Raw genomic sequence first — 20,955 nt, forward strand, 5'->3', positions numbered from 1 at the left:
CGAGAGGCCTCTTGGCACCTGGCAGGAGAAGGTCTCTGCCAAAACAGAGACACCAAGGGAAAGGTGTCTCTGCTGAGGTGGCTGAGCACAGACACCTCCCATTGCAAGACGGGAGGAAGAGCAGGATCTCAAGGACTTATTCAAGGGCCATCCCAGAGCAAGAGTTCTAGGAAGGCTCAAGGCTGGCTGATGGCAGCTGTCCTGCTCTCTCACACACTGCAGCATCCCAGAGCAACAGGAGTTCTGGGAGGGCTCAAGGCTGGCTGGCAGCACCTGTCCTGCTCTCTCACACACTGCAGGATTCCAGCTCCCCCTCCAGCACCCAGCACCCTTGCAGCAGGGACACACCTGAAGGAGATGGCGTAGGAGCTGGGCTCGCTCCTCTTGCGCACCAGGAAGGCTCCATCACGGGGCACCCTCATCAGCATGTGCTCAGCTTGGGCCCGTGTGAGGTTGGCATGGTACCACCTGGAAGGAGAGACATGGCTGTGCACAGGTCACACACACCCAGCCCATCCCACACCTCAGCCCCTAAAAGGCTCCTTGAATCCTCCGGAGGAAGACAGGGACTGCAATGGGGCAGGAAGGATCAGAGCCTTTGGTGAAGGTTCTGCACTGAGCCTCCATGACATTCAGCTCCATGAACAACAAAGCTGGCCAGCACGGCTGCTGTGACAGAGCTCCATGGGGACCAGAAAACTCCAGCAAGGGAGGAATGGCTGAGGAGAGACCTGGGAGAGCTTCCTACAGTATCCAGCTGCCCGATGGACACACGCATGACAGCACTCACTCTTTGCTCTCGTGGGCATTGGTCTGAGGCACTGGCTCTGTCAGCCTCATCTCAAACTCGTTGCACCTCAGAGGCACCTCCTGGTAGTGGGTGATGAGGTCGTAGAGGCTGTCAAACACCAGGTTGTCCGTCAGGAAGAACTTGGGGCTGCCGGCGTCCTGCCGCGAGTGGATGCGGCAGTGCTGCACCTTCCCATTGCGCCTGCGGGACAGGGAGGGAGGGACGGGGTGAGCCAGCCTGGATCCTGCACCTCAGCTCCAGCCTGACACGGCATTCCTGCCCCACAGGAGAGTGACTGCATATGAGACTTGACCCTTGTCCACTGGGACAGGGAGCTGGCATGATGCTGGGACACAGAAATGGGGAGAGGCTGCTCACAGGGGAGCCAGCAAAGGGACCCCACCACTGAAGAACACAGCAAGAGAAAACAACCCCAGAGCGACACAGAGCAGTGGGGCCCTCACCAGAAGGAGAGGGTGTAGTCCCCCACGAAGGTCTCGCTCTCCCTGACCAGGAACGAGCCGTCAGGGGCCCCTGTCTCGATGCAATATTCCGTCAGCAGCCGCTCCGCGATGTGCCGCCCGTCACGGCCCGCTCCCAGCTTCCCGTGGAACCACTTCTCCATGGAGTGCAGCTCCGTGCTGTTGCTCACCTGGCAGGGGGATAAAAGCCATCACCTTGGGTTACTGAGGGCAGGCTCATGGTGCTGGATTCTGCTCTGCTCAGGGGTCTTCCAGCTGGGAGTTCCTGAAGCAGCTCCCATCCTCCCCACCACGGGACCTCCCACTGGAGTCAGCTGGCAATGGCAATGCTCAGCCCCTTGAGAAGTCAACTCACAGCCCCACAGGAGAGCCCTCACCTCCTTCTGCTCTTCCTCATCCTCGTTTCCTTGGTCACTGGTTGTCTCCCCAGAGTAATAGATCTTGCTGCTGGTCAGCACAAAGTAATGTGGGTTCCACTCCTGCAAGGAGATGAACTCTGGCAAAGAGACCCCTGGGGAAGCACCAGACTGCCCACCACCCACCCATGGGATCATCTCCTGACCAGTACAGGGAGGGATGATCAGGTTTGTGAAGGAAAGCCACCAACACTGATTCCAGTGAGTCACATGAGCTTCCAAGACATCCCCCAGATCCCCCAGAGGCATGGATTTATCAGTAGCAAAAAACCCAGCATGTAACAAATCACACTGCAAACACTCCAATATTTAATAAAAGGAGATGACCAAATGAAGAACAAATCAATGTAAAAAACCCCAGTCTGCATGGACTCAGGACAGGGGCAATCTGAGGTGAAGATATCAGAGATGTTTATGTGGATTTACCATTGCATTTTTTACTGTTTTTTTTAAAAAACCCTGTTCCATTTGCATGTGGCTTTGCCAGACAGACCCTCAGCAGAGTAAAGCTGCTGAAGGTGGGCTGTGAGTGAACGCACACAGTGATGAACACTCAGTGCTGTACAAAGATAAACCCTTGCTTAGGTGTGTCAGGTGTGCAGGCCCTTGGCAAGAGCAGGGCTGGGAGCGCAGCCATCTCCAGAAACTCCTGCAGCACAAACCACAGGCTGCAGTGCCTTGGCCCAGAGCTCCCTCTAGCTCAGCCTCCTGCCTCTAGCAAGGGCCCACAGGAGATTCCTGGGGAAAAGCACTGAGAGAGCCAGCATGAAACACTCCCAGCCTTCAGGGACACCTGAGAAACCAGACAGACCGAGAGCCTCTCCAATCATCTGCACCACAGCCCTTCCTTCCAGCACACACAGCACCTGACAGAGCCCTCAGAGCAGGGACTGGGCCACCATGGCACACACATACGTGATTGATGGGGTCTTCCAGGTAGAGGATCCCATTCTTGATGGAGTTGCTGATGTCATTCTCTGAGTACATCACAGATGTGGGCAGCTCCTCGTAAGCGCTGCCCTCCGCCAGCTTCTTGTGCTGAGGGATGAGAGAGGGGGTCAGGCATCCAAAAACAGCACAGATTTCCTGGTGAACAGCCCTAAAAGCTCAGGTCTGCTGCAGTGGGGTCCTCCACATTAGAATAAACAAGACCCATGCAACAGGGATCATCAGACAGCACTGAAGTCCCAGCCCTTCTTCCCAAAGGTTCCTGAAGCAGAAATACCAACATCCCCCATGCCCTCAAAGAAAGGCAGCACCCAGCTGCTGAGCTCATGTCCCAGCAGATTCTTTGTAATTAGAGAGCTTTTTCGTTTCCAGCTGTTCTTAGCATCAGGTCTTCACTTCCACCCTTACACTGCCAACCACCCCTTTCCAAAGGCACTGCCTTCAGTCCCAAACCCTCACCCCTCTCCCTCACTTAGGAGCCCTGCTGGGCAAGGGAATTCACCTTGATGAGAATCTTCCTCTTGAGCTGGTTTGGAGATGGAAGGCCATCAGCAGAAATATCGACTGGTTTGGTCAAGAGCATGTCTCCAAAAACCTTCTTGAAATTCTGAGCCATGTTCCTCTGCTGAGCAATGCTGCAGTGGTCCTCAATGGACAGGATGACAGGGAAACTGGGAGAAGGAGCAGAGCCATCAAAACCAGCATGGGATGTGGATGGAACCAAGGGCTCCTGAGCTCTGCCTCAAAGCCTGGCCTCTGTGCCCTCCAGGGGCAGCTCACACCAGCAGCCATCTGTTGCACACTCTTCAGGAGGGCACAGGGTGGAGAAGGACTGCCAAACTACTGGGGTTTACCCAAAGCCCTCTCTCCCACAGCATTTTTCGGGGAAAATCTCCCTTTGTCTGGCAGACATGACACACCTTCTTCCCACCACATCCAGGCCTTGGGCTGCAGCTCTGGATAAAGTGAGCTTCACTTTGCTGCAGCCTGGGCTCCACCCTCTCCCTGCCCTGCTAGCTGAAGTCCTGCTGCACTCACTCAGAGGTGACAAAGGCGTGCTCCTTGATGGTGACCAAGACATCAGAGAACTTGATCTTGGTGGTTAAGGTGTGTCCATGGTAGATGACTGGCATGCCATCAGGACCATCCCAGCAATCCACTGAAAGAGACCCACAGGGGACACTTAGCCCAAAGGCTGGAACAGAGGCAAGACATGGACATGAGATGGGCTGAGCCAGGTGCTGCTGGGAAATGCTCTGGAAGGCAGTAAAGGAGTGAGGTGATCAGTGAAAGCCCTGACCTTTCTGTGGGACCAAAACCTTGGGCACAGATAACCCAGTCCCACAAAGCAAACAACCTCAGCTCTTTCTGCACATCATGGTGTTAATTGTTGGGGGAGATGAAACAGGAAAGCCTTATAAATACAATTGTCTGGCAAAAGATTTTGAGAATATAGAAACTATAATGGATTGAAATGAAAGCAAGCTTTGAGATACCTCAGTTACTGAACAACTGGAAAACAATGGCATGGCCAGCTGAAGGTGATCCCCTTTTGATGGAACAACACCCTCTGCTTGCAGACAGGCCCAAGGGTCAGAGTTTTGCAGAAGGGGCCCAAAGAGGAGCTTTTAGGGTTTAAAATGTAACACAGTATGGTGATGTAATGATTCTTATAGGCTGTATGTAAATGCTGTAGGATTTGTATATTGTACTAGATTGGTTAGTGAGAATCGGAATATTCAACACAGAAGAAGATTTATTGTATTGTAACGAGAACTTCACCCTCTTACCCTTTTACACTCTCTTACCCTCTCATCCTCTCTCCCCCTCTCCTCTCTCAGCCTGCTCTGAGCTGTGGCTGGCAGCTCCCAGCAGGGCCCTGCCCCCAGGCCCTTTGCAATGAACCCCAAGTTCCAGCCCTGGCTGCAGAGATCTCTGCTCTCTGTCCGTCCTCACTGTCCTACCCCCCAACGCTCCTACAATTAATGCTGCCACTGGCCTGATCCCCCTTCAGCTCTGCCCTCCTTGCACAGCCTCCCTGAGCAGCAGGAGCTGCTGTGCTGGCAGACAGAGGGGCCACTGCTGGTACTCACGTTCGATGCAGCGGCAGCCCATGCGCAGGCAGCGCGCGTACGCCTCCAGCGAGGACTCGCTCGAGAACTGATCCCCCGTCAGGTACCTTCCAGGGGAGACAACACATCAGCACACTGACAAGCCCACTGAGGCCACAGCTGGCTGCTGGGACACTGTGGAGCTGCCTCTGGCACATGGGAGTGGTGCTTCTCCACACCTGACACTTTCCCTGTGACAGTGGTCACAGGGGTTTTCAGGACGAGGGGAGAGATGAGAATGTTGACTCTATGTTCAGCAGGCTTGATTTATTATTTTATCATATATGTTACATTAAGACTACACTAAAGAATAGAAAGAAAGGTTTTTCTCTCAGAAAGCTCGCTAAAAATAGAATAAAATAAATAACAAAAGCAGCTGGCTCAGACAAAGAGCGAGAGCCAGCTCTGCCATGAGTGGTCACCAAATCCAAACATCTACAGGAGACCAATCATGGATCCACCTGTTGCATCCCACAGCAGCAGGTAACCATTGTTTACATTTTGTTTCTGAAGCCTCAGCTTCTCAGAAGAGAGAAAAATCCTAGAAAAGATTTTCACAAAAGATGTCTGCGACAGGGTTCAGCCCTGCCCCTGCTGCAAGGGCTGCCAGCACTGCTGTGAGGTCCAGCCCCAGCTCCTGAGACAAAGCTCCGACAGCAACATCAGCACTGGTGCCACAAAGAGCCCCCTGCAGCCTCAGAGCAAGGTTAGATGAGCTCTTGCAGGCAGACAGGATCTCACTGCCTGCCCTCAGGGCTGCTCAGCTGGCTCAGGCTCTCAGTCCTTTAAATTTGGGTTAGCATGAACACAGAGCACAGACAGAGCCTGTCTGCACAGAAAGCAGTTCCTGCAAAATTATTCTGGCAGCAGAGAGCGGAAAATGGCCAATTTCAGCCTGACAGGGTTTATCACATCTGTCCTGAGGGGCTCTGGAGAATGACATTGCTAATGGTGAGAAATTACCAGAGCAACAGCTCAGGACGTGAAGGCACCTGAAGGCCTGTGCAGATCTATGCTGCTGAGAGTGCCTGAGCAAAACATTTATGGCTAAATGACAGAAGGGAGGAGTGGGGCACCAAAAGGAAGGTCTCTGATGTACTGGCCTTGGTTTGGAAAAGCCTTTTTGACCCATCACTGGAATCAGGGAAAATACTCCCACCCTAGCATGAGAAAAGGATGCTGAGAGCAGCTGGGTGCAGAGAGCCCTCCCTTGTGCTTACGTGTTGTGTGAGGAGGAGATCCAGTAATGGGAGAGAGGGTTGTTCATGTTCTCCAGACACACCATGTCCAGCTGTGAGTTCCAGATGCTGTTCTCTTTGGAAAACAGGAAGGTGAGAAACTGCTCAGGAAGAAACAGAAACGTGTTAATGATGCAGAGGAGCCAGCTGCTGTGGTTTAGCTTCACACACACCTCCCACTCTGTGCCAGCACACACTGACCAGGGCTGCCCACAGCACACCAGCTACCTGAGTGACCACAGCTTGGGCACTGCCACCTACCCGCTGAGCTCTGTGTGCCACACATCTGTGTGCCAGACCCTTTGACCCAGCTGGAGACAGATTAATGGCTCTGCACTTTATTTTGCAGCTGACATGGCAGGCAATAGCTTACTAAGGCCATGTGGGTCAAGGGACCTTGGCTTAGTCCAGAGTGCCAGTGACATGGTCATCTCTGGTTGTTTTTCTTCTTTATTCAGCTCTTTTTGCTTTGAAGAGATCCTTACACACCCCAAGGCAGCCCCAGCCCCTCTCCTGCTCCAGATGAGCTGCCTGGAGAGTGCTCCCAGCTGCACACACCCAGCACTACAGGACAGCCCAGAATCCATTCCCTTTACAAACACATCCATATCCCAGGAGCTGTGACCCTCCCAGCACCCCCAGCCTGCAGCAAAGGCACACACAGCAGAGCTGTCACACCCCAGCACTCATCACACCAGGGGTGCCATCCCCTGTGCCACCCCACCCCACACACGCCACCCTCGAGGTGTCTTACTTCATCCAGGGAGAAATAAGGCTCATCAATCTCCCTCAGAGGGTCTCTCAGGAAGTTGAACATGAATTCCTGTACCTGGAGGGTATCTGCAGCCCAGAGCTCCTGCAAAGCCCAGGGGAGACATAAAAGGAGCCATTTCAGAATGGATTACTGCAAACCACATGCAGCTCATCCAGTTGGAAGCTTTAACCATTAAGGAGGTGGTTTTTGATGCAAGACCATCTCTGCCAGGAACTCAACTGTCAGCACAAGTGCTGGAGAGCACACAAGGAGGAAATCTGCCCTGCTTCTGAGTGGGCTCCATTTTCTCAATGCCGTGCATTTTTCTCTCCAACAGCTCCTTTGAACAACATCTGCCATCCCTCCTCCTCCAGCAGCAAAGCCAACCCAGCTTCCTCTGGCTCTCTCCCCCTGGGTTTCCTTCATTAGCCACCCAAACATTGCATGTCCCCCCTGGTTAACTCCCTGCTGGCTGCAGACACAGGCAGGGAGGTGGCAGTGGGGGACAGGAGCTCTGAGCCATGGCAGGGCTCTGCCAGCCAGCCCTGCCCTCCTGGAGGAGACCAGCAATGAGACAGGAACCTGGCAAGAGCCAAGGGCTCTGTGCTGCCCACAAACGCACAGCTGGTGCCTGTGTGTGTGTCTGCACATGCATGCTGTGCTTGCTGAGTGACCCAAGATTGCTTTTAAATTGAAGAATCAGCAGATGAATCCATCAGCTGCTCCCCAGAAACTGCTGACACCTCCTGAGCACCAGGATGGACACGACTTCTTGGCTGCAGCAAACCACTGGTGACCAGCTGAGGTCACAGGGACTGGGGCAACCTCCACTGATCATTCCTGCCTCCTGGGACCTCCACTCCCCCCACATCTCCTGTTCATTTTCTGGCAAGGGTGCCCAGCTGAGTTCAGGTCTGCCCTCCCCAGTGCTTCCCCTACAACACACTCTGCTCCAGAAGGAGCACTGCACCCCAAATGCCACCACTCCCAGCCCCACAGCAAGGAGCACTGCACCCCAAATGTCACCAGCGCCCACCCCATTGTCCCTCCCCACTGCCTGTGCTGAGCTCACCCTCTGGTACTCCAGCAAAAACTTCTGCAGCTCCAGCAGGGACACCCTGAAGTGCTCAGGCCTTTCTGCACCCCTGGCAAGCAGAGAGGGAGAGAAGCTTCAGTCACTGGTGCAGCACACCCTGTGAGACGCCATCTGCCCCCTCCCTGGCACGTGCAGCACTGAAGGAGCAGAGTGGGATGGGCAGAGCAAACACAAATCCACATCCCAGAACCAGGGACCTCTCCAGGAGCACTACAGGGTTCACACTGACAAGGGCAGGGTAACATGAAATTCTGGTGAAGGCCAGCAAAAACCATTAGAGGGATGGATTAGTGAAAAAAAAATAAATAAAAAAAATAGAGGGTTTGGTTTGAACCTGAGTGTAAAGTACTAAACAGGGGCAGGGCAGTTAAGGGGTGACTGCAGACAGGACAGACCTACAGGTATGCAGAGAACATGGGCTATTCACAGGGAATGAAGAAGGGAACTGTTTGAAGGTGATAATCTCAAAAGACTGGTCCATGACTGCTGTAAGTCACAATGGACAGCCAAGGGCCATGCCAATGCCAAGTCACAGCCAAGGGCCATGCTGGGCACTAACACCACAAAATTCAAAGGGGACTGGGCAGTGCTGGCTGCCCTGGGCAGAGGGCTGAGCCAGATGCTCTGCTGAGGGCCCTGACATCTCTTTTCTATGGTTATAGGAAAAAAAAGGAAGAAAACCACTGGGAATTACTGGACAAGTCAGTAAGTCTTTCACTCTTTAGCTCCTGTGTCTCAATTCAAGCTCTCTGTCACAGCCAAGGGGAGCAGAGGGCAGGGAAGGGCACAGCTGGCACTGCCTGGGTGGGGAGGGCTCTGCAGCCACCATGAGCATAATCCCTGGGAGATGGCTTGAGATCTGACCACATTAACCAATTAACCTGAGCTGGACCCCACTGGGATATCTGGGAGGGACAGAGCCCTCCCTGCCCCAAGCTCAAGTGTCTGCAGCAGTGATGCTTGCTCAGAGCACAGAACCACAGGAGCACGAGGAGTGCATAATGCCTCATCCCAGCATGCTGCTGCAGGCCTCAAAGATGTTATGGAGCAAAAGAAAACAGCCCCTTCCCCAGAAAACACAGAGAATGATCCACCTGTCCAAGAACGGGACATCCATCTGCAAAAGAAGAAGCACAAGCATTAGGTTTGCACTCAGTAACTCCTTCACTCCCAAGAGATGAGCTCACCCCGAGGGCAGCAGGGTTAAAAGGTCAATTAAGTGGGGATGCCCAGTAACAAATAAGGTTTCTCCCTTCCCTCTCCTCCCCCCCTGGGGAATCCAGCTCTTACTGTTTTCTGGGCACTGAACATGAGGCTGCGGTAGAGCTGTGCAAACTGGCCATAGGTGATATCCCCATTCCTCTGCTCCACATCCTGAAAAACAAATCAAACCCAGAGGTTTTACAGAGGCCACAGGTAACTCTGCATGGCTTAAGGAATGTCTCTTCCCACCAGTATCCCTGGGGAAAGAAAGAGGAGAAAAAAGCCAAAACTCATCCAGACTTTGCCTCCTGCATAACGGCCTCAAGTTGTGCCAGGGGAGGGATAGATTGGATATTCTGAAAAATTCATGAAAACAGTGGTCAGGCATTGGAACAGGCTGCCCAGGCAGTGGTGGAGCCACCATCCCTGCACCTGCTCAAAAAACTTGTGGATGTGGGACATGGGGACATGGTTTAGTAGGCATGGCAGTGCTGGGTAATGGCTGGACTCAATGATTTTTTAGAGGATTTTTCCAATCTTAACAAATCTGCCACAGTCTCTGCTGTGGCCAGCAGGACCTTGCAGTGCCCAGGGCACAGGCACATCCTAAAATGAGTTTCACAATTCCCCAAGCTCACCCACACAAAGGCACCCCACACACTGATGAAGTGCCACCACTTACTGAATACTTACAAAAGGACAATTTGATTTTTGTTGGCCCAGAGTGTCTGAAGTGCCTGGAAACTGCAGGGCCCCAAGTGTGTGCTCTCCTTTGGATGCACCACTCTTTGGCCTTGGAGCTCCGTGCTGCTGGGAGCAGCTGCTCACCACGAGATGACCCTTCACGGGTCAGTGGTGATGCTGGCAGAGCATCTCTCCCTGGCAGGGGGTGCAAGAGCCAGGATGCAGGACCTGGCAGCTGCTCTGCACTCTACCCCACCAGCACCAGCCCATGACTGGAGCCAGGAGCAACGAGGGGAGTGTGGGAGGCAGGGTGGGGTAAGGAGAGGGTGCTGGCCACAAATGGGCCAGGGCGCGGCACCCAGTGGGAGCTGGCACCTCTTCAGTCACCACCGTGGGTGGGGGCCCTCCCAGGAACGGCTGGGAGGCTCTGCAGTATGCAAACACTCCCTGGGAGCTGAACCAGCAGCAGCTTTTGCTCAGAGGCTGCTGAGGGGGAGAGCAGAGGGGTCCCACACTCACCGTGAGCCGCTCGCGCAGGAACCTCATGTTGGGCACACGGTAGTTGACCTGGGACAGCATGTTCTTCAGATCCTTGGCAGAGATCCTGGCCCGGCAGGGGAGAGAGGGGACACCTGGTCAGCAGCCTGGCATGGAGGGGGGCTCACCCTGTCACCCTGGGGCTGGAACAGGCACAGAGAGGCGGTGCCCAAAGGGACATCAGCTGTGGCACAAGGATGGATGCGCGACCCTGGGATGATGCTGAGGCTGGGAACAGTGGGAGGATGTGGGGAGCAGAGAGAGGTACCTGCACATCATGGGGACTGCAAACACTGCTCCTGCAACTGTGCTGGGTGAGCCCAGCAGCCTCTGGCTGATGCCACAGCTGACAGGCAGCACCCACTGCTTTAAAAGAACGAGCAACAGGAAGCATTTCCCAAGTATCTGTGCCCTAGTATTCATGCTGGGTGACCAACTCCATTCCAAAACCCATTCCCTGGCCTGCTGGAGGACAGGCTCTCTGAGTGGTTAGGATTCAGCTAATTTTATCTTAAGGAGAGGAAAAAAGCCATTTTAGGTCCCCAGCCACAGGCACAGCACTGCCACGTTTTGCCCAGCTGTGCTCCCCGGCCCCACAGGCAGGGAGCAGCCAGCATGGCTGTGCTTCCCCAAGCCCTCCTCCACACCACAGGTGCTGCTTCCACACCAGGGAAAGCTCCAGTGCCAGCCCTGAGCAGGATCCCACAGCCCAGCAAGCAGGAAGGAGCTCTGGGCTGCCCTTGTGTGTTCTGGAACTGTCCCCACATGGGGCACCAGCCCTGCAGCAAGGGGAAATGAGGATGCCTCCCATCTGCAGGGTTTAGGAGCTGAGGGGTCTGTGTCCAATCATCTCCTGGCAGCTCCTGCCTTAAAAGCAAGTCCTGGGAGTCCACCCCTGCAGTCACAGATGGTGCTCCTGTCCCCCACTGAGCACGTGGGAACACAGCATCCTACAGGATGCTCCCCCATCCCACAAAGCACAGGGCAAGTCTGGAAATCCTTATGGCTTCAGGGTGCAAATATAAAAATAGCAGGGAAGATGCCCTGCATGGGGGATTTAACCCAGGGGTGTGCTGGCATTCACATGTGACATCTATTTTACACTCTTCCCTGAGAGCAGGGTGATCTCAAACAGCACAGGAAGGAGGAGGGATGGAGAGGGAGAAACAGGCTGGTGTCAGGCGCTGCAGAGCCCAGGGCTGGGCAGCCAGCAGCACACAGAGAGCCCTTGTTCCTGGCCTCAGAGCCTGGGACCCACACACAGCCACAGCAGGACCTGGCCCAGCTCCTGGGCCCTGCCCAGGGCCAGCCAAGACTTTGCAGTGTCCTGCCACTCACTGGCAGAGCAGAAAAAGAATAAAAAACAAGCTGGGAAATGGCCCCAGCCTCCCCTTTTTTCATCCAGTCAGCAACACACACAGCACAAGTACCTCCCCTGCATCTCTATCTCCCTGGGCAGCTGAGGTTACCCTGGGGGCTCACAGTGAGTGTTCTGGGCAGGAGATCCTGCCTTTTCCCATTTCAAACACACCCAGCAGCCACAGCCATGGGCAGGTAATGTGTGTCCCCCCAGGCAGGGGGCCCTTGGCAACAGGGAAATGTGTGGGGTGAGCAGGAGTGCAAGGAGAGATGCCCTCACACGTGAGGAACCACAGCTGCCATGGGACCCCCACCAGCACCAATCCCTCCTTGCTGAGAGCACGAGGCTGCACAAAAGCTCATGGAGAAAGAGCAGGAGAGGCTGGAGGAGCAGCAGCAGCAGCAGCAGCCATCCCTGGGGCCTCTCTGGAGCTGCTGAGCTGCTTCACAGGAGGTGCTGGAGCGTCGCAGACATCTTTTATGAAAAATCCTTTCCTTAAGATTTTTCCTCTTGAGAAGCTGAGAGGCCTCAGGAACAAAATGTAAGCAATGGTTATCTGCTGCTGTGGAATGCAACAGGTGCATCTGGGATTGGTCTCATGTGGTTGCTTCTAATTAATGGCCAATCACAGTGAGCTGGCTTGGGCTCTGTCTGAGCCACAAACCTTTGTTATCATTCTTTACCATTCTATTCTTAGCTAGCCTCCTGATGAAACCTTTTCTCCTATTCCTTTAGTATAGTTTTAATGTAATATATATCATTAAAATAATAAATCAGCCTTCTGAAACATGGAGTCAGATCTACATCTCTTCCCTCATCCTAAGACCCCTGTGAACACTGTCACACTGGAGCACAGCCCTGCCACAGCTGTGACCAGCATTTCCCTCTCAGCCACAGGAAGAGGACAGGGTACAAAAAGATTTTTATTTATTGTGTGTTACTCATCATGTTAAACTTGCTGGGGACCTTGGATAAACAGCTTGGTAGTATTTTCAGACTAGAAAGTAAAAACAAAATAAACTCATTTTTTTCTACAGAGCAATTTTTAAGGTTTCGTGACAAACAGGCCAGAGGCCCAGGCTCTCACGGGGGATGGAAACACTCCCCTGCCAGCCCTCAGTGTGTGAATGCTGCTCCCAGAGCCACGGGCAGCGCTCCTGGCCAGAGGTGAAACCGTCTCCTCCAGAGCAATTAGGAAAAAAAACCCAGCATCCTGTTATCCTCCTCTTTCCACCTAACCTGCCCTGGAAAAACAAATATACCCAAAGGGCCAGCAGCCAGGGGAAACAGCCAGCATCTGCTGGGGCTGCAAGGGACAGCCCAGCCCCCAGACAGGCAAGGCACAGAGGAGAAAGGGCTCCAGCACGGGAGCCACGGGGCACACAAATCTTGGGAGTGATTTCTGCAGCTGCCAAAACCCTCTCTGTTCTGGAAAGGATCAAGGATGGTGTGCAAGGGGGGGTTTAAAAAAAAAAAATTTAAAAAAATCACAACCCACTGTCCCCTTGAAAAACCACTTTCAGGCTGAGAGGCAAAAGCAAAGAGCTCAGTGACATTAAATTTAATGCTGGAATGCCTCACAGGGGCCAAGATTTAACCCAGGAGATGTCACATAATTGTAGCCTCTACCTTGCAGAAAACACATGCATGCTTGTAAAATGTTTGTAAAATGGGAAAACTCCAAATCTTTCCACATCCCTTCTGATGTTCTGCTCCTCTCACTGCCTGGGCTCTCCTAATTCTGCACTGAAACCTCTCCCTGTGGGTGACAGGTAAGGAATGTATTGGATTTTGCTGCCTCAATTCTAAATGCTAATAGAAAGATGATATCAACAGAAACAACAGGGATGCAACAGGCTGGCTGTGAGCTCTGCTGCTCTGCCTTGGGCACAGATCTATACCTGCAATCTCCTTTTGTGCTGCTGGCATGCCATTTCACCAGTTTTATTGCATAACCAGGGGGAAAAAAGGACCAATTATTTCCACTTTTCCTGCACTCCTCCTCCAGAACTTCCACACAGCCACCCCTGCACCTGCCTCAGTGCTCTCCTTTGCAGAATTAGGAAATATTGTGCCCAGTCACCACTGTGTATATAGCCCAAGCCTGGATTTGAAAGGTGTCTGGCTTATGCAGAGCAGCTGCAACGGATTAAAGCTCCTCTTCTTCCCTTTCTGTGAGGATTTCTTCCTTTTCTGTGAGGATTTATCCCCCTCCACAAAATCCCCATGCACCTGTCACAGACATCTTTTTATGGAAAATCCTTTCTTTAGGATTTTTCCTCCTGAGAAGCTGAGAGGCCTCAGGAACAAAACATAAACAATGATTATCTGCTGCTGTGGAATGCAACAGGTGCATCTGTGATTGTTCTTGTGTGGTTGTTTCTAATTAATGGCCAATCACAGTCAGCTGGCTTGGACAGAGTGCAAGCCACAAGCCTTTGTTATCCTTCTTCCTTTTCTATTCTTAGCTAGCCTTCTGATGAAACCCTTTCTTCTATTCTTTTAGTATAGTTTTAATGTAATATACATCATAAAATAATAAATCAGCCTTCTGAAACATGGAGTCAGACCCTCATCTCTTCCCTCACCCTCAGACCCCTGTGAACACGGTCACATGCACCCAGCACTGCTCTCTCTCTGAATAAATCACTGCAAAGGCAAAAACATCCAGTGCAGCAGGATCTGCCCCATGCAACACCCTCCTGGCCAGGATCAATTTATCCCCTGGCTGTCCTGGGAGGGGGCACAACAAGGACAAAGCAGAGGATGCTCTGGAGCCCAGTGCTCTGCAGCCAGCCCTCTCTGGAGAGCAGAGCATGGAAAAGGGGCAGGTGGGACCCAGGTGCTGCACAGCAGGCAGGGCTGGTGCCCCCGGGGGAGGGAGCACATTAACACAGGCATCAGTGCTGAAAGGTTAATGGGCTCAGTTAACAGCACTGATAGGGGAGAGACATGTCCCACACAACAGCAGCCCAGTGAGAGCAGCACTGGGACTGGAAAACTGGAGGTGGCAGTGGGACAGAGAGCAGAGCATGGTGGAACTCTGTCGGAACCCAGCACATCCCTCTGTCTGTCCTGGACTGCCAGGACCCCTGCCAGGGGGCTCAGAGACCCTGGCACAGAGCCCAAAACACCTGTGGGTTTGATTATGACCCATGGAGCAAATTACCAACCTTGTATGAAGATCTGCAAACACAACAGTTTAAGTAGAATAATGGTGAAGTTATCATGGGGTGAAAAATAAATTTTAGGGGTTTCTAGAATGGGGGTTCAGAGGGCAGGATGGAGGAATCTGGGCGTGTCCAGCCTTTTTCCTTCTTCTTCTTGGCCTCCATCTTCTGCTGTGATGGAGGCACTTACAGATTGGTTTAGAGTAGAAGCTCACTGTCTAACACAGGTGATAGGCATTGGAAAATAATTGTAAATATTGTACAAGTAGTTTTTAGTATAAAGACATAACACTGCTCTGGGGGCAGGTAGAGTGCCTGGAACTGTCCTGCTGGATGGACCTCGGCAGGACAGGAGAAATACTTTTATAGATAAGACACAATAAACAACCTTGAGACCGAGAACTGAAGAGCTCCGACTCATTCTTCAAGCACTGGGCTGAGAAAAGAGACTTTTAACATTTCTTGGTTCACAGTGACCAGCTAAAGATCCTGAGAGAACTCACCTCCCCAGCAGGAAAATGTCCCCTCCCTTATCTAACAGTGACTCATGACCCAATTCCCTTCCCTAACCTCCTCATGACATTTTCCTTGCTAGCACAACGCTAAGCACTCACCCAAGCACCCCACAAGCCAAGCAGTGGGGTGATCCATGCCCTGATGGGCCTCAGGAAAGGAGAACAGAACAAACAGGGTGGGGAATAACAAACACAACCCAGTTCAGCCCTGATGGGGGGCCCTGAACTGCCTCTTGGCTCTTTGATGTCCGCTCCCTTGGGTGGTGCCAGCTGGGGGAAGGTGTCAAGGTGTTACTGGGTCTAAACAGCTCAGAAATAGGGCAGGAAAACAAGACAGCTTTTTAATGTTCATTTTTTAATTCAGTGAAAATCAGCCAGGGAAGTTTGGGACTTGGATTAAAGGTTCCCTGAAAATGAGCATTAAAAGCCTAACGAACCCAGAGGGTTTCAAGTACAAGGTGAACCCTCCCAGCCCAAGCCCCCCTCCTCACCTGTCCTCCCGGTTGCGATCCAGGGAGTAGAACTGCTTCCGGAGCCACCTGGGTGGGAAGGCACAAACAGGCACAACTCAGCCCCTCAACAACCAGCCCCTGCTCCAATCCCCCTCTGGAGGATGCTCAGTGCCACACCATCCTCTCCCACATCCCTCCTTCCCACCAGGGAACCCGGCTCTGTCCCTTTCACAGGCAGCCTACCCTACTTTCTTACAAGTTCTGCTTTAAAAGTGCCTCTGCACTGAAGTGCTACAGATAATACAGGCTGTGCACGCGCAGAAACATCAATTTGTGGTGAAGCTCCTTCTCCCTGATGCATGAGATCAGACTCTGGGGTCAGCAGGATGAAGCTGCTGGGGTGCAGAGGCAGAAGTGATGGGTCAGCACAGCTCAGAGAGGGAACGTCACTGTGCTCACTTTTTTTCTGTCAAAACAGACAGAAGGGAAAAGAGAAAACAAGTGCAGGAAAAGGCTTTCCTCACCTTTCAATCTGCAGGGGGGTGGGTGCCCTCAGAGTGTCTGCCACCAGCCAGTTCAGCCCCTTGATCCACATGTTGACCTCATCCTCAGAAGTGGCTGTGGAAAACGTACGGGAGAAGTGGGAAGAAGGGACACACAGCAGGCTTGATCACCAACCCAAACCTCCTGGGACTATCCCCAGCACCTTACATGCCCCATTCACCGCTTCACCCCCTTTCTGGTAACATTTCCCCCACACACAGATGCTCTGGCTGGTTCCTCTCCACGGATGGATGTGGCTGGCTGCACCCCGCATATCCCACTCCCGAGAGCTGGGAGTTATCCTTGTCCCCGAACTGTCTGGGCTCTCTGAGGATGAAGCTCCGGCTCAACCCTGCCTGGCACAGCCCCAGGAGAGCTCTACCTTGCAGGCTGAGGGTTTTCAGGCGGAATTCTGTGCCGTAGAGGACCACAAAGCAGTGCGAGTGCTCCGGTCGGAAACACGGATCCTCCTGGTAGCGGTCAAAGTCCCGCGAGTTCCTCCCCAGGCGGATCTCCTTGATCTCACGGATGTCCACTGCGAGAGAGGGAAAACATTCAGTGAACAGCTTGGAATGCCCACAGCACTGGAGAAGGAACAGCACAGATGTTATCTTATTGCAGGGGTTCCATACTGCTGTCTCCTTATCACAAAAGCTTCATGCCTCCTTGGGGTTTTTCGTGGGCAGCTCCTCAGAGCACTGACTCTTTCTTCTTCACAAAGCAGCCACTGACTCCAGTTCCCTTCTCACCCAGCCACCCCACTCTTTTATAGCATCTTCTTCTCAGGCCTGTTCCTAATCTTTGATAATTGCCCCACCTGCAACTCCTTAGGGTTAAGACTACTTTCTACACTGTCTTTATTTTCTTATATTCTATCCCCCTACACACAGATGAAGTGGATTTAGTCATCTGCAGAGCTGGGTTAGCACCTAGCACATGATGGCAGCCCCAGGCTGGCATCCTGTAAGCACAGTCTCCTCTTACTGCTTCCCAAGGAGGTTTCCCCAGCCAGATCCCCCCAGTTTCCTCTCTGTTCCCCAAAAACAGCTGAATGTCTCCCCCACAGGGATCTCCAGGAAGGGGCAGCTGTGTGCATGCTGGAACATTAGCACTAAGCAAGGAGGACACTGAAAAGGGAGCATCTCACAGAGGAAATTCTGGGAAAGGATTCCTATTGCCATAGAACAAAGAGAAAACAACAGCAGCAGCAAGGCAAAAAAAAACCAAAAAAAAAAACACAAACCAAAAAGCCAAAACAATGAAACCCAATCCAAACCCAAGAATTTTTGCTTCCTGGAAAAATAGTTTCTTAAATGCTCGTGGGAATCAAATAACAACATTTCTGAGTCACATTTCCAAAGCAGATGATGCTTCTGAGCAATGCAGGATGGAGATTACTGCAAACCTGGCATGTAATTCATCCCAATTAAACTCCACTTACTGCACTCACTGTGGATCATCTCCCCTTTCATTTCTATTTACTGCAGCTTAAAACCAGACAGAAACGTGACCTGCTCATCACCCACAGCACTGAACTGCAGCATGAGAGATGATGCTCTCTCCAAACCCCACAGCAAGGCAGACACAGGGACTGACTTTGGGAGGATTTGTGAAGCACAAAGGATGTTGGATCCTCTCTTGGATCCTGAGAGTGCACCTGGAGACAGTGGCAGCCTGCTCATGGGACACATCCAGACAATCTGTGAATTTTGGGGGTGTCCTGTGCAGAGCCAGGAACTGCATCTCATGATCCTTGTGGGTCCCTCCCAACTCAGGATATTCTGTGAATCTAATAACCCTCCAAAGCTCATCAGGCTGTGACAAGGGCATAGAAAGACCCAGCTCCTTGGGGCTGCAAAGCAAGGACAGACAAGCTTCCTAAAATAAGCAAGAATGTGACTTTTTGAGGCATCACCTACCCTTTGGAAAGGAGCTGTCTGGCAGCTCCAATGTTAGCATGCCCTGCCATAACCTTACCCATGTGCTCACATCCTTAGTGACACAGCAGGTTATTTTAGCCCATAAAAACCCATCCCACAGCTCAGGTCTGTGCACCCAGGACACACACAGTGGGGCTGAAGGCTAAACCTGCCCTTGGAGGATGCAGGGTTTGACCAACACAGTGGGGAAAACGTGTCGGATGAGTTTTCATGGTAATTTACCAGGCAATAACTACCAAAGGAAAGTGCTGGGGTATTCCTGCCCTGCCTTTGCAAGTGCTGTCTGCACTTTAGGATGTTACAGAGTTTGCTGTGCCCTGTGCTCACCCCTCCCTGCACAGAGCACCAGCAGGTTATTACCCAGTGAGGCTGCTACAGAGTGCACACCTAAAATCCACGCACTGGAGAGAGCCCTGGAGCAAGAGAGGTGCTTATCAAGGACAAAAGCACGCAGGGAATTCCTGGGGCAAAGGGCAGGAGCCGCGAGGATGGGGCAGGAACCTCCTGCCCACGCATACCTGCAGCTGCTTGCTGTTCTCTCTCACCTCCCAAACCTGCCTGAGTGCGCTGGGGAAGGCAGCTGGGGTTGGTTTGTGCTGCACAGGGCTGAGCCCAGGCTGCCCTGCCAGCCCTCCCTCTGGCAGTGCAGGACCTGGAGCCACCAGGGAAAGGAGGGCTGGAGGGATTTTCCTCTGTTGTCTTATATATCCAGATATATATATCTTATATATATATGTATGTATATTCTTTTATCATTATAGTGCAAGGATTCCCTATCCTCAGAGCTTCATGCCTCCTCAATGCTTCTTGCGGGCATCTCCTCCAAGCACTGACTGTTCCTGGTCCTTGCAGTAACCATTTGACACCAGTTCCCACCAATCCACTCTTTTATACCACTGTTCTTATTGGCTACAGGTCTGGCCTGTTGACATCAGACCTGCTCCTAATCTTTAGTAATTGGTTCAGCTGCAGCTCTTTGGGGATAAGATTACATTCTGTACCACCTTCATACTGTGTCCCCCTACATTCCTCGAGCCCAGGGGTCACAGGGACACGCTGCAGGCTCTGCAGCCCCAGTGTCACAGGGAAAGGAGGGCTGGAGGGATTTTGCTGGAGCCCAGGTGTCACAGGGACACTGCAGGCTCTGCCCTGCTCAGCACCAGGAGTTTCCCCATCTGTGGTGGCACAGGCTGTGTGACATGACCCAGTGTCCCACCATGGGGCTGCACCTCGTGTCCTTGCTGGGAAAGACTTGCCAAGGATGTGGGCAAAGTTTTGTGTTGGGGCTTTAGCTGCTCACAGTGACCCCGAGATGTGTTAGAAAGTCTCTTTTCCCAGCCTGGTGCTCGAAGGAGGAGTCAGAGCTCTTCAGTTCTCGTTCTTAAGGTTGTTTGTTCTTTCTTGTCAATAAAATTTTTTCTCCTGCTCTGCTGAGGTCCGTTCAGCAGGACAGACAGAGGCACACTGGTGTTATCTTTTTAGACTAAAAACTATGTGTACATGATTTACCATAACTTCCCAATGCCTATCACCTATGTTAGACAGTGAGCTTCTACTCTAAACCAATCCAAAAGTGCCAACATCCCAGCAGAAGATGGAGGCCAAGAAGAAGGAGGAGAAAGGCTGGACATACCCAGATTCCTCCAGCTTGCCCCCTGAACTTCCATTCTAAAAAACCCCAAAATCTATTTTTCACCCCATGATAAATTCACTGTCATTCTACTTAATTTTTCGTGGCTTGCAGATCTTCATCTAAGGTTGGTAACTTGCTCCATGGGTCACAATCAGAACCACAGGGGCATCTTGGTCTCTGTGCCAGGGTCTCTGAGCCCCCTGGCAGGGGTCTGGGCTGCTCAGGACAGCCAGAGGGATGTCCTGGGTCCTGACAGATGCAGGGTGAAGCACCTGGGGGGGTCCCAGCTCCACAGGCACACCTGGGCAGGTGAGCTGGGGCAGGCCCTCCAAAGACAAATCCTCTGTCACCAAGGTGAGCCACATCTCCCCCTCGTTGAGCTGCCCTCTCCCACCAGTGTACAAACTGGTCCTTATCCCACCTGAGATGTGGCAAGAGAGGAAGAACTTCGTTGTCGCAGACATCTTTCTATGAAAATCTTTTCTTTAGGATTTTAACTCCTGAGAAGCTGAGAGGCCTCAGGAACAAAATGTAAACAATGGTTATCTGCTGCTGTGGAATGCAACAGGTGCATCTGGGATTGGTCTCATGTGGTTGTTTCTAATTAATGGCCAATCAAGTCAGCTGGCTCAGACTCTCTGTCTGAGACACACACCTTTGTTATTCATTCCATTCCATTCTATTCTTAGCTAGCCTTCTCAGATGAAACCTTTTCTTTTATTCTTTTAGTACAGTTTTAATGTAATATATATCATAAAATAATAAATCAGCCTTCTGAAATATGGAGTCAGGTCCTTGTCTCTTCCTTCAACATAAGACCCCTGTGAACACGGTCACACTTGGTCCTGCAGCTGTGGCACAGGAAGCTCTGTGATGGAACAGGAACCCAGCTGCAGCATCCCACACCCCCATGAACTAAAAAGGCAACTCACCCCTTTCAGTGAAGCACTCAAATCCACATAAAACATCCTCTCCCTTCCCTTGCTGCCCCAGGGAGGAGCATCCTGGTGCCCAGGGATCAGCGGGCAGAGCTGGGTGCCCCAGAGCAGAGCCAGCAGCACGCAGGGCAGGGTGGATGAGCAG

At 52.3% G+C, this 20,955-nt stretch overlaps 1 protein-coding gene across 1 annotated transcript in view; it reads right to left on the reverse strand.

Moving 5' to 3' along the window:
- The window catches only part of PLCG1 (phospholipase C gamma 1), a 50,697-nt gene that overhangs the window by 10,712 nt on the left and 19,030 nt on the right, over positions 1-20,955 (reverse strand). Inside the window, exons 2-18 of the mRNA XM_058036079.1 lie at positions 16,682-16,834; positions 16,281-16,374; positions 15,796-15,843; positions 10,242-10,326; positions 9,126-9,209; positions 8,930-8,952; positions 7,812-7,884; positions 6,740-6,841; positions 5,968-6,086; positions 4,730-4,815; positions 3,675-3,795; positions 3,139-3,307; positions 2,604-2,726; positions 1,650-1,751; positions 1,255-1,442; positions 791-991; positions 349-468 (exon numbers count right to left, since the gene is read on the reverse strand). Coding sequence (XP_057892062.1) covers positions 349-468; positions 791-991; positions 1,255-1,442; positions 1,650-1,751; positions 2,604-2,726; positions 3,139-3,307; positions 3,675-3,795; positions 4,730-4,815; positions 5,968-6,086; positions 6,740-6,841; positions 7,812-7,884; positions 8,930-8,952; positions 9,126-9,209; positions 10,242-10,326; positions 15,796-15,843; positions 16,281-16,374; positions 16,682-16,834 — 1,891 coding nt within the window. The remainder of the gene's footprint in view (positions 1-348; positions 469-790; positions 992-1,254; positions 1,443-1,649; positions 1,752-2,603; positions 2,727-3,138; positions 3,308-3,674; positions 3,796-4,729; positions 4,816-5,967; positions 6,087-6,739; positions 6,842-7,811; positions 7,885-8,929; positions 8,953-9,125; positions 9,210-10,241; positions 10,327-15,795; positions 15,844-16,280; positions 16,375-16,681; positions 16,835-20,955) is intronic.

This window comes from Melospiza georgiana, chromosome 17, assembly GCF_028018845.1.
Source record: "Melospiza georgiana isolate bMelGeo1 chromosome 17, bMelGeo1.pri, whole genome shotgun sequence".
Taxonomy (NCBI): domain Eukaryota; kingdom Metazoa; phylum Chordata; class Aves; order Passeriformes; family Passerellidae; genus Melospiza; species Melospiza georgiana.